This window comes from Mastomys coucha, unplaced genomic scaffold (assembly GCF_008632895.1).
Source record: "Mastomys coucha isolate ucsf_1 unplaced genomic scaffold, UCSF_Mcou_1 pScaffold22, whole genome shotgun sequence".
NCBI lineage: Eukaryota > Metazoa > Chordata > Mammalia > Rodentia > Muridae > Mastomys > Mastomys coucha.
This window is the reverse complement of record NW_022196905.1, coordinates 28,759,805-28,773,660: the sequence shown is the minus strand read 5'-3', so window position 1 is coordinate 28,773,660 and position 13,856 is coordinate 28,759,805. Positions and strand designations below refer to the sequence as shown.

Here is a 13,856-nt window from a genome sequence, read left to right as displayed (position 1 = left end):
TAAAATTTGAAATAATGAAATATACACACATCTGAAACAACATAAGCTGTATGGTCTCTATGTTACAAGTAGAAAATGTTAATTAAAGAAAACAAAGACAGCCAAATAAGAAAAAAAAATACTACCATTTCACCTTTTGGAAGATTCAAATATTAACTATCAATTTCCTACCAAACTGATCTATGTTCAGATTTAAGGTGTTTCTACTCAATCCCATAAAAACTACTTCTAGGTTATCAGCAAGCTGATTCTGATATGTACGGAAACAACAACAAAAAACAACTATCCTCTCATGTTAGAATTGGAGGAATCAATTTTAAAACAGTAATCAAGATATTGTGGCTATGGAGTGGGCACAATATGGGATAAAGAGTACAGAATAACCAACAAAAACAGAACCAATTAAGTTTTTGATAGTTTGGGTTTTTGTAGATAAGGCTCCCCCTATGTAGCTCAAGCTAGCCTCCAATTGTAGTACAGCCGAGATTACAAAATGAGGTCTAGTCTCAAAACAACCAAACAAACAAAAATGAAAAAAGAAAAACAAAACAATAACAAAAACCAAACAAACAAAAAAACTATCAATACCTCATCATTAACATGAAATTACTCAAAATGGAAAGTTGGGGGAGGGGCCTTCAAAACCGGAGGCTAAAACAGTTTTCATCTGAGACATCAAATCTATGATCCCAAACTGGACATGGTGGTACACATCTTTAATACCAGCTATCAGGAAGCAGAGGCAGGCAGATTTCTTTGAGTTGAAGGCTAGTGTGGTCAACAAGGTAAAGACCCTTATCTCAAAAAAAACCAAAAAACAGAACAAAACAAAAATGATTCTCAGAAAAAGAAAATTATTAATTTTTTTCATCTTTACAACAGTTAATAACTATTAGGGCTGGAGACATGGCTCAGTGGTTAAAAACTTTGCTGCTCTTACATGGAATCCAGGTTCTGACCTTTGTGGGCACCAAGCACACATGAAAGGCACATATTACATATAGGAAAACACTCACACACATATAAGTTTAAAATAACAAATAAATATTTGAAATAGATCATTTCCTTAAAAAGCGCTAATAACTGCTGACAAATAAAAGATTGGAAGAAAATGTCTACAAATCACATGTATCAAAATCTTGCACCCAAAATTATAAAGAACTTTCTAAACTCAAAAAATAACAATCCAATGGCCAAGCCGGTCATCAATGGGAAGAGAGGCCCTTGGCCCTGTGAAGGTTCTATGCCCCAGTGTAGGGGAATGCCAGGGCCAGTAAGAAGGACAGGGTGGGATGGTGAGCAGGGGGAAGGGGAAGGCAACAGGGGATTGTTTAGTTTTGGGGTTTTTTTCCTTCTTTTCTTTTCTTTTTCTTTTTTTGGGAGGTGGGAGGACCTGGGAAAGGAGATATTGTAAATAAGAAAACATCTTATAAAAATAAAAAATAAATAAATAAGCCAGGCGGTGGTGGTGCGCACGCCTTTGATCCCAGCACTTGGGAGGCAGAGGCAGGCAGATTTCTGAGTTTGAGGCCAGCCTGGCCTACAGAGTGAGTTCCAGGACAGCCAGAACTATACAGAGAAACCCTGTCTCGAAAAAAACAAAAACAAAATAATAATAATAATAATAACAATCCAATCAGAAATTAGCAATTCTGAGCTAGATGATGGTGGTGCACCCCTCTAATCCCACTCTGAAGGCACAGGCAGGCAGATCTCTAAACTCAAGGCCAACCTGGACTACAAAGCAAATTCCAAGACAGCCAGGACTGCATAATGAGACTTTGTTCTTTCTTAAGTAACAGTGAGTGTCCAGAATAAAGAGTGGAGGAAGAGTACAATTGTACAGGGATAACAGGAGCATGTTTCTGATTAATGAAATTGTCCTGTACCTCGACTGACACAGTAACCTCAGGAGACTCCATATGTGTTAAAATTGGAGCAACAAGGTTGGAGGTAGAACTGAGCGATAGGTAGTAAGCATGCACAAGGCCCCAAGGCACAGTAGTATACTACTACAGTCCTAACTTCTCAGAGGGGCTAAAGTGAATGCTCACTTGAATTCAGGAGTTTGAGACTAACCCAAGCAATAACACAACGTCTGTTTCCCAAGACAAAAAATAATTTTGCTATACACGAACTTTTAAAAATAAGCCTACAGCAGTATCACCTAGAAAAACTGATCAGTTGAACCTCAAGTCACACCTCTACATACTCAGCAATTTTATTCCCAGAAATAGGCCCAATTCAAACAGTGCCCATGCATATCAAAAGGCACATGCAGAAAAGTAAGCTTTTTTTTGAATCAGCCTTAAAGTAATCTCAATGTCCACCCACATTAGATCAGACAGATTGAGGAATTTTCACAGCACAAAGTGTATATCCTATATAAAACAACAGCAAAAAGCAATTTTACCCTGAGTCACCACAAATGAAAAGCTGAGCCAAAGCACTGTGGCACAAAACCTTTTTTTCTATAAAACTCACAAACAAGTGAAAAATACGGCAAAGACAGGTATCACACCTTAAAGTGAATGAACACTCACGATTCATGAAGCACTCTAAAAACCTGCCGCAAACAGGGCTCTTTGTGGTGGCACTTTTTCTAAAGCCTGGGTGGTAGTTAATGTAAGCTAAGTTAAACCAGTAATCCTAAAGCTCCTCAAGTTCTAGATTTTTACTCAAGCTACTTCCTCAGATCACTAAAGCAATGTGAACTACAAGTGTACCTTCACCTACTACAAAGACCCAAATGAGCACTAGACCCTGAATACCCTCTAAGATCAGGATGCACGTGCATGATGGCCTTAGCCCATTGTTAGCTACACTCCTAGTATCAGGATGAAAGGGGATTCATTATTGCAAATGCCTATAGTCAGTGACAGGTTTCTCTGACTTTAATTTTCAGTTTGAAAACTTCTTTTGACCCCTACCCTTAAATGACATCCTTTTATAAATCTCACACTGCATTACAAAAATAACCTTAAATCCCCACTCCAGCCCTGTGTGAATATAAGTCACATGTAATCTGATATTCCAACAACTAACAACAAAGGTTGATTTCCACAATAGAAGAAACCTGGGTTTTTAAGTATATATGACTTAATGTTAGATAATTATTTTGAAAATACAATTCTCATTATGTAGACAATGTTTGTTTCTGTGCCTATTACCAAAATATTTAAGTGCCAAAGGGTGGTAGAAAGCCTGCACTAGTTTGACCTGCAAATAGAAAAACTCTGTTAGTAGTCTCAGGCTGTAATGCAATCATTCACTTTCCTGCTCCATGAATAATGCTCTCTACAGAGACTATAAAGTGTTTATGGACAAGACTTTCCTATGTAAATCCATATCACACAATATTTTACAAAAACAGCTCTATGTTATAAATACCTATAATCATTTCCACTTTAATGTATCATGAACATTATGAAAATCATCTTAATGCCAGGCAGTGGTGGTGGCACATGCCTTTAATCCAAGTACTCGGGAGGAAGAGACAGGCGGATTTCTGAGTTCGAGACCAGCCTGGTCTACAGAGTGAGTTCCAGGACGGCCAGGACTACACAGAGAAACCCTGTCTCAAAAAAAAAAAAAAAAAAAAAAAAAAAAAAAAAAAAAACTTAAAATAGAAATGCAAAATAATTAGATTTACTCTTGATATCCTTCACCTAACTGTTCACTGTGTGAACAGTATAACCATTGCAGAAGATCATTAGAGTCCAAGACCTGAGTCTAAATTTCTCCATTTCACAATTAGGAAAAAAACAAAAAACACAACTTACCCATATTATCCAGAAGCAGAATCCCTAAAAAGCCCAGCTCAGCATCCTAAAACACAGTGGCCACAATGGCACATCACTTACAGACTGCCACTAAACTCTCCTTACAATCTTCCCTGCACTTAATTGTTTAATCTTAATCCTAGGATCTGAGTGCCCCGTAAGGAGTACAGGTCTGACACTGTGCACAAAGGACCCTCAGAGACTTGGGTACCAGAGTTTATTTCACATGCTTGTCTCCTCATTGCCCTTTCTTCTTCAAGAAGTTACCCATATCCACAGACCGCTAGCTGGCGCAGGAGTCAGCTCAAATAAGGTAGTATAACCTATCCTTCTGTGCCCAGCACTTAGAGCAGTGTGACTGGGACTCCCTACTAAGGACAAGGACAGTCCAGTCCTTCCTCTCTCTTCTCTCTTAGTTACCTTCTGGTTTGGTGACCTATAGAGAGTAGAGAAAGCTCCTCAAGACTTCTCTCTGAGAAATGCAGGACCAACACACTGTTACCTGACACTGTTATGCACACCTGTGTTGTGCCATATAAGGCACCCAAAGAGCTTACTATTTTGTATGGAAACTGGGTTTTCAGAGTAGCATTAAGACCTCTGCGGAGCTGCGTGTAGTCGTGATGCCTTTAATCCAAGCACTCCGGAGACAGAGGCAGGCAGACCTCTGTTGAATTCCAGGTCAGCCTGCTCTACATAATGAGTTCCAGGACAGCCAAAATAGAAAAAGGTCCAGTCTCAAATCAAAACAAAACAAATAAGATCTCTGGGGTTACAAGGATGTTTTTAGTCCTACTGCCATGAAGACTTGTTTTGTATATGATGAACACACAAAAAGATGTTTAAACTAAAGACACCTTAAGCTTAAAATACAGTAAAAGCAGTGTTTTTACCTGATGTATGTCTAAATTCAATAATGCACAGAGAAATCTGTGAACAAGTATTTTATTAAGGAAATGGAGTAGAACAGCAAAGATCAAAAAATACTGGAAATCCTTTTATGGAACTTTTTGGTGCATGATTGTTTTTAATGGAGGGTTATGGCCCAAACTCTTGATCCATAATAGTTCAACACACACAACTCTGCCAAAACTATGCATAATCTGAGCTTGAAGAGCTACAAAAAGCATGTTATTTCAGGTAAATATTATGTTAAGTTGCAATTATTAAATCCTAGAATGAAGTATGAGGAGTGAGGCTTCTTCTTGTTACCAATTGGTCTTCACTGAATGTACAGAAATGGGTGTACTTCACTTCCAGCTCCAGCAACCACTATTAACGTTTCTATTAAGCATTCGCATAGGCCGACTTCCCACCTCCCCTTCCAGCAGAAGCAAAGTCGTCCCAAAATGAAAAAGCACAACCTCATCTTAAACTATAACTCGCTTCGCTGTCCAGAGTCAAGGAAAAGGACAAACTCTGGAAACTGAAACCCAAGGCCAAATCCCCAATGCTAAACAAATGTAACAATACTATTCGAAGAAAGCTCCAAAAGTCACACCAAAACTGCAGAGAACACCCGGGAACAAATAAAGAAAACTTAGGCATTCATACATTACTGTACTTTCTTGCAACAACATGAGCAATCAAAACCCATGCCCATACCCAGCAATTTTTTTAACTGTTCTCAATACATACTGTGCCAACACAATATTCCGAATCTCTCATTAAAAAAAAAAAAATCTGCCTCATGACTTGACACTCAAATACTCCTTAAAGCTTTGGTTTCTTCATTGTGGATGTCTTTAAAAGAAGGCAACTTGTTTTAGCATCCTTACAAGAACGCACTAGAGAGAAGCCTCTAATCATTCGGTGGCCAATCCAATCTATGGAAACGATGATGCCAACTGCATCCCACGTACCAGCACTATCTTCTAAAGCAGAATAAAAGCGACAGCAGTCCATCGACGGCATGCCTGAGTAAGTAAACCTGAAAAAATAGTTACCCCAACCCTTGCCACTATACTCAGCTGACACTCCCGAGGAAAGAGACCCCCGGCGGCTCCAGAGAGCCTACAGCAGCAGGCACAGAGGGCCAGACAGCCGCGCCCGTGGCGCGCCAGGCGGTACCCAGAAACTTCTAGGGGGCACTTTTCAACCAGCCCAAAGGCCGCAGTCCGTGTGCCCCGGGGGTCCCGCCGGCGCCGCCCTCCGCGCCGCTCGCGCCCGGGAGGAGCTGTCAGCTAGGCAGCCGCCGGCCCGTTATCCGCCGGCCGCGCCCGCCTGGCCGCTCGTGAGGGGGCGGCGGCCGCTCCCGCCCGCGGACCCCTGCTGCTTACCTCGAAGTAGCCTCCGGCGGCACCGCCCGCGCCCGCGCCCAGAGGCCCGTGGGCCGCCGCGCCGCCCAGCAGGCCCGCCGCGCCGGGGCCCGGGGCCTGGGGGCCGCGCAGCGCCGCCGCCGAGCCGGCCTTGCCGCCCGAGCCGCCGCCGCCCGAGCCACCGCCGCCGCCGCGCTTGTTCTTCCGGCGCTTGGCCCCGCGCTTAGCGTCGGCCGGGCTCATGGCGGGAGGGAGGGACGGAGGACGGCGGGCGGGGAAGGGGCGCGGGCGGGCGCCGGGCCGCGGGCGGCGGCGGCGGCGGCGGCGGCGGGCAGGCGGAGGCGGCGGCGGGCGCTGCGGCCGGCCGGGCGGGGGGCGCGGCGCGGGGTCTCCTCCCGGGCTGGGAGGGCGGGGCGGACGGGAGCTGAGGGGCGGCTGCTGGCGAGAGCGACGCGAGTCCACCGGGCCCGGTGCCGCCGCTGACCAGAGTTAAGAGTCCAATATGGCGGACACAAGGGGAAAGGGATCCCAGTTTACGTCGGGGGAGGGGGAAGCGGCGGCAGGGGGAGGGGCGCGGGCGGCCGCCCCCCGCACTCCGCCCTCCCGGGCGGCGCGCCCCTGGCCTGGGACCCCGCCCCCGACGCCACGCGCGGGCCGTCACGGGAGTTGTAGTTCCAGCCGCCCGCGGCTCCGCCCGGGCGCGTGGGGCGGGACCACGACTCCCGTAGGGCCACGCGCAGTTTGTCGTGCGGGGAGAGGGTAGGCCTAGGGTGACGTTAACGCCGCGTGGCCCTGTGGACTCTGTAGTCCACGCACGGGCGGAGCTGGCGGCGGGCGGGGTCCAAGAGGGTCTCGCCGTTCCAACTCTTGACCGTCTCCTGGCTCCTTCGGTACGGCTTCCTGCCTAAGATCCAAGCTCCTGCCCTGCTCGTAGTGGGCCCCGCTGACTTTGGCCCAGTCCAGGTTCGAGCGTGCCCCTTTCACCTGTCGCTGTGTGACCTTGGCCTATGCCGGGGCCAGTGGGAAGAGGGCCGGCATCCACCGACTGGTAATTCGCTGCATCTGCGATGACAAGGCCTGCAGTAAGCAGGAGCCTGCCTCACTCCTTCATCGCATCTCTTTAAAGTCTCAATACTTAAAGGAGCGCTTGCTCAAGCCATCGCCCGTGCTTTTCATCACTTTCCATTCACCACATACCAGGACAGAACACTGGGCCACTTCCCTGCTTATCGCCTACAAGCCCTAGGTACAAGGATCCAAACCAAAGGGTTTCTGCGCTCCGTACCTATTGGAAGAAAATGCTATCTGTCCGAGCTTAGCATTGCGATGTATAGACATTAGCTCCTGAACCATTTCGTATTACCTCCTATTCATCCTGGCCCAATCCAGCAATTCTGACCCATTTTTCACCCCAAACCTGAGTAACCCAATGTGATCAACCCCGTTTCAATGACTAACTTCCCAATAGAATGAAGGTCCCTCACCCAAACAGGTCTAGGATAGCCCTGATATATTAAAATGGGTAGAATGGCAGGCTGGACCTCCCTCAGTACTCCATAGGTGGGCAGTGTTAGGACTGCCCCTTCCCTCCCAGTTTCATCTAAGGAGTCCAATTGAATGCCTCCTTTCTCCCATAACCCCTTTGTTTTCTTCTGTTCTTGGCACACTGGCGTGGAGTTGAAAATTTTAAGTGTCATCAGTATCCTAGAGGACACAAGGATATAGAAGTGCTTGCCTCCTACACCATAATCCCAACCCCTTGCAGGCAAGGGGCTGGGCATGCAGCACTCCACTATTTGCTAAGTAAATGAATGACATAATAATGACCACTTGTCCAGCAGTGCAGTCACTGTGTCATATCTCAGTTCACACGTACACTCTCCTGAGAGGTACTATTAGCCATCTTCTATGGATAAGAAACAGTTTTATAGGTGCTAGGGAAGTTGCCCAAAGCCTCTATGGTTTTCAGAGGCAAGACCCAGATTCAAGCTCAGGGATAACTTTGGGTACCAGCGTAGTATATGTGCAAAGACACTTTGTTTCTAGAGCAAATGAATTCACAGAATCTCTAAGCCTCTGTAAGGAGACCCAAGAGGGTTTTTTGGTTTGGTTTGGTTTTTGTTTGCTTGGTTGGTTGAGTTTTTATTTGTTTTGTTTTTTGTTTTTGTTTTTGTTTCAGTTTTTCAGACATCATCTCACTGCATACTTCTGGCTGGCTTTGAACTTTATATGTAAACTATACTACTTTCAGAGATCCTCCTGCCTCTCAGCCTTCCAAGTTCTGGGACTAAAAGTGTATGCATCCACCAGCTTTGTTTTATTCCAACTACCTGGGAGAGCCACGGAAAGCTTTTAAGCAGGGAATGCCATGGAGATGCATACTTCCTTTTATATATATATTTTTAATTTTATGTGAATAAGTGCTTGTCTATATGTATATGTACCATACGTATACTTGAAGCCAACAAAAGTCAGAATATCAGATATATAATATATAATGTTTTACTATGTAATATATAATATACATTTATGTATTACACTTAAAACATATGTAATATATAATATATATTATATATTATACACACACACACATATATATAAAACACTTAAAATATCTAGGCAGACCCAGGTGGTAATGGCACATGCTTTTTATCCCAGCACTTGGGAGGCAGAGGTAGGCAGATCTCTGTGAGTTTAAGACCACCCAGGTCTACAGAGTAAGTTCCAGAACAACCAAAGACAGAAACCCTGTCTCCAGGGGCTAGAGAGATGGCTCAGTGGTTAAGAGCACTGGCTGCTTTTCTATTGGTCCTGAGTTCAATTCCCAGCAACCACATGGTGGCTCACAACCATCTGTAATGGAATCCGATGCCCTCTTCTGGTGTGTCTGAAGACAGTGACAGTGTACTCAAATACATAAAATAAATAATTCTTTAAAAAAGAAAAAGAAAAAGAAAAAAAGAAACTATCTCCATGGTGAAAAAAAAAGAGATAAGATTTGAAAAATGGGGCATAGCCAGGCAGTGGTGAGGCATGCTTTTAATCCTAGCACTTGAGAGGCAGAGGTAGGCAGATTTCTGAGTTTGAGGCCAGCCTGTCTACAGAGTGAGTTCCAGGACAGCCAGGGCTATACAGAAAAACCCTGTCTCAAAAAAACAAAAAAGGGGAGATAGATCAACTTAAACACCATAATTATAGCACAGAAAAGAAAATATTTCATTTCTGTGCTGATAATCAAATATGCTAATAAACAAGCATTGTCACTGAGCTATACTACAACCTGAAAATGCCCAGTTATAACACAGAAAAGAAAGTTATATGACACACAGTTGGGGAAAAAAAGGGTCCAGTGCCATAGAAGCCCAATCTACCTAATGACGTCTCCACCTGCCCATAATTTCAAGAAGCCCAGTCACTCTTAACCAAGATAAGTGAGAGCAGAAGCAAACCTTACCACAAAAACATCAAAGATCTCTGACAGCTTTCAAGTGACACTAACTATCCAGCAAACCAGAGTTATAAAAAAAAAAATCTAGGGGCTGGAGAGATGGCTCAGTGGTTAAGAGCGCGGACTGCTCTTCCAAAGGTCCTGAGTTCAATTCCCAGCAACCACATGGTGTCTCACAACCATCCATAATGAGATCTGACTCCCTCTTCTGGAGTGTCTGAAGACAGCTACAGTGTACTTACATATAATAAATAAATAAATCTTTAAAAAAAAAATCTAGATAGTGTTCTTTAAAACGTTTCAACAAGGCCTGGCGAGATGGCTCAGTGGATATAAGAGCATTGACTGCTCTTCCAAAGGTCCTGAGTTCAAATCCCAGCAGCCACGAGGTGGCTCACAACTATCCGAAGTGAGATCGGACACCTTCTTCTGGTGTGTCAGAAGACAGCTACAGTGTACTTCTGTATAATAATAAACCTTTGGGCTGGAGTGAGCAAGGTTGACTGGAGCGAGCAGAGGTCCTAAAAATTCGATTCCCAACAACCACATGAAAACTCACAACCATCTGTACAGCTACAGTGTACTCACATAAAATAAATAAATCTTTTTTAAAAAATGTTTCAACAAGTTATTAGCATGAGAATTATGTTGAGACAACAACTACCTTAGAAGTCCTGATCCTCCTGCCTCAGCTTCTGTAATTCTAGAATTAGATATAAAAGTTGAGGTATGTTTGTCTTTTTTCACATTAAGTTTTTGGAGCTCCTATATATTTTATGTTTTTAGCATATGTCTGTTCAGACTCACCATCTTTAAAGTACTCAGGAGTGACTCAAGGCTTATGAATATCATACTCAGGAATCTCTTATTTTTAATCTCACTTTGAGACAGAAACTTACTATGTCACCTAATTTGGCCTTAAACTCATGTTCCAACTGTCTTAGCCTCTTGGGTGCTGAAGTTATAGACATATGTCACTGTCCCTGGTTGTGTCTGGTTTCTCTAAAGAAAAAAAAGTCTTGACTATTCTAGATCCTGTGTATTCCATATGATTTTGTAACCAGCATGTCAGCTATAGCAAACCAAATATCCGTTTCAACAATGTATGCAACATGAAAAACAAACAGTATTGAGAGGCTGGAGAAACGGCTCAGCAGTTAAAAGAATTTGCTCTTACAGAGGACCCAGGTTTGGTTCCTAGCACCACACAGTGGCTTACATCTGTAACTCTAGTTCAAAGGGATCCAATGCCCTCTTCTGGTTTCTGGGACACTAAGCATGCATGTGGTACACATATATGCATACAGGCAGACTCAAGAAGAAAGAAAGCTTGACAGGGTTTCTCTGTGTAGCTCTGGCTCTCCTGGAACTCGCTTTGTAGACCATGTTAGCCTCAAAGTCACAGAGATCTACATGATTCTCTCTCCGTGCTAAGATTAAGGGTATATGCCACCATCACCATGCTATAGATCCTTATATAGTATTGGGTTTTGAGTTAAAGCCCAGAGTGGCCTAGAAATTGCAATCATCTTATGCTAGGGGTTACAGGATCATCATGCTTAGCTATTTGGCTTCCTTAAAAAAATCCTTCGCAAACAGTCCCACTAACTAGGGACCAAGGATTCAAAATTATGAACCTATAGGAGCCATTCTTCTTAAAACTAAAACAAGCAGTAAGTTCTGACAACTACTGAGCCATCTCTCCTGCCTTGTTGATTTTTAAAGTTTATTTCATTTGTCATGTGTGCACACATGCATGCACATACCCACATGACCCATTACACTTGCTCAGTAGACAGCTTGTGGGGGTTGGTTCTCTGCTTTTACCACATGAATCCAAGGGGATCAAACATAGTCCTCAGGCTTGGCAGCAAGTGCATTTACCACTAAGCCATGGCAACAGCCCAGTCTGACATGGTTTTAGATTGTGTCAAAATATACTCTTATCATAACTTACTATGTTTTTTTTTTATGTGTATGGAAGTTTTGCCTCCATGTATTTCTGTGTACCATCACAGAGGCCAGAAAAGGGCATGAGATCCTCTCAAGCTGGAGTTACAGTTGTGAGCTACAAGTGGTATTGAACTTGAACCCTGGTTGTTGGGGTGCACTGTGTGAAGGCTGTTTTTGTATTCAATTGTTAATTCTGTACCAGCAGAGAGATGAGTACTGGTGGATTTTACTATTCTTATGGTTCATCACCTACCTAGATATTTTTTTTGTTAAAGATTTATTTATTATTATAAATGAGTACACCGTAGTTGTCTTCAGACCACCAGAAGAGGGCTTCAGATTTCATTATGGGTGGTTGTGAGCCACCATGTGGTTGCTGAGATTTGAACTCATGACCTTCAGAAGAGCAGTCGGTGCTCTTACTAGCTGAGCCATCTCACCAGCCCTACCTCGATATTTTGTAAACATACACCTTCCTCACTTGCGGATTGGCTAAATAAAGATCTGAGGTCAATAGCTGAAGTTAGGAAGGGAAGGCAGAACATTGGGGCAGAGATAGGGACTCTGGGAGAATTATTACGAGGAGGTACGATTGGCCAGTGTAACAAGGAGGAAGCCGGATGTACTGGCAGTGAGAGAGAGGTAACTGGCCACGTGGCAGGATATGGATTAGAACAACAGGGTTAATTAAGTTAAACAAGCTAGCTGGGAGGTAGCCTAAGCTATAATAAAGATTAATAAGTCTCTGTATCATTACTCAAACGCTGGCGGGTCTAAGAAAGTCCAGCAATACCTGGTCCTCTGGAAGAGCCGATAGAGTTCTTAACTGCTGAGCCATCTCTCTAGCTCACTTACTCCTTTCATCTTGAAATGTGTAATTCACTGACATGAACTATATTCAAGATGTTGTAGAACTATCAGTATCCATTTCTCAATGATTTCTTTATTCAACACAGAAATTCCATATCATTACAGAGGTGCTTTTGGTTTTTGTTATTTACAATTTATTTATTCATTTTGTTTATGAATATTCTACCTGCATGTACATCTGCATGCCAGAAAGGGGGATCAGATAACATTATAGAGGGTTGTGAGCCACCAGGTAGCTGATGGGAACTGAACTCAGGACTCTGGAAGAGCAGCCAATAAGCTGAGCCATCTCTTCAACGCTACAGTGTTTCCTTCTCTGTTGGAGCTCCCTATAACTGTTATTCTAGTTTCCTCTACAATAGCCTATTCTATGTATCATTTTTTTATTTTTAATTTAAGTTTTGAGAGATGGTCACATGTATCCTCTTGCTTCCATCTCAGAAATGGTGGAATTACAGGCTTGCGCTACCATGCTGGGCAAGATTTCATCTTTTATCCAGTCGTCTCCTGATGGATATTGGAGTTACCGCCATCAAAACACTGTGAATGCTAAGAACATTTGCATATAAGTACATTCAGTCTTTTGATGTATATACATAGATGTGTACTACTGACCTATAGCTGTAGCATGTACCTTTAATTTTTTTAAACCACACTTTTAATGATTGTTCTTAAACACTTTAACCTCCCTTTTAACCCACCACCCACCAGAGGTAGTGGAAAAGAAAGGATTCTTCTTTCTAAAGGATTCTACCTTTAGAAAGGTTCTTTGGAGCAACTGTGTATGTGTTGTCTGGGAATTGGCAGTTTAGTTCAGTTCACAGGTTAGCAGGTAGCAGTAGCTCGATCCACTCACAAACACCTCATGGATACACAAGCAGTCCAGTTCGGTAGAGGCAGGTTAGCAACAATGGTGACATAACCTAGCAGAGACAGCAAGGCCTCAGCTTTGGCTCCAGTCAGCCGGAGGGACCAGCAGGAACACCAGGAGTTTTCAGCTGTGCCTCTCTCAGGGAAGCGAGACTCAGCAAAGACTCACAAGCTGGTGCCCAGCTAGCTGTACCAGCAAGCCAAATGCTACGGAGTCCTATTCATACCCTCCAAACATCACATGTATCCAATCAGCCCAAGTCCTTGGAAGCTCCAACAAACAGCAGCACACCAACAGAAGGTTTTTGGTATGTTTCTCTCTAAGGAGTCCCAACAAATGCAGCTCAACTATGCAGTGTAAGGTGGACCAATACACGTATGTCGTAAGAATCTTTTATCACGTGTCCTTTCACGTGCTTGCTTTAGCAGAACATCCTCTCTCCTGTGTCTGCTTCAGCGAAACATTCCTTTTAGCCTTTTACCTGTGTCCACTTCAAAGAAATTTCCTTCACATGTTTGCCTCAGCAAAACACCATCCAACTAACTTTCCAAAGAACCCTTAGATTTCCAATTCAGCAGCCTAATATTTAGCTTCATGGAAAAGCACCTGACTGTTCTCAAGAGCAGATTCATTGTTTAATATTTGCATTAGAAATAGAGACCTCCAAATTCTGT

General features: G+C 43.5%; 1 protein-coding gene across 2 annotated transcripts in view; it reads right to left on the bottom strand.

Annotated features, from left to right (window-relative positions):
* Fam193a (family with sequence similarity 193 member A) overlaps positions 1-6,603 on the bottom strand; it is a 127,467-nt gene extending 120,864 nt beyond the window's left edge. Inside the window, exon 1 of one of the 2 annotated variants that reach the window (XM_031341051.1) lies at positions 6,062-6,603. In XM_031341051.1, coding sequence (XP_031196911.1) covers positions 6,062-6,283 — 222 coding nt within the window. In that variant the 5' untranslated portion in view covers positions 6,284-6,603. The remainder of the gene's footprint in view (positions 1-6,061) is intronic. The other variant, XM_031341052.1, reaches the window with a different exon arrangement.
* Between the last annotated feature and the right edge of the window lie 7,253 nt (positions 6,604-13,856).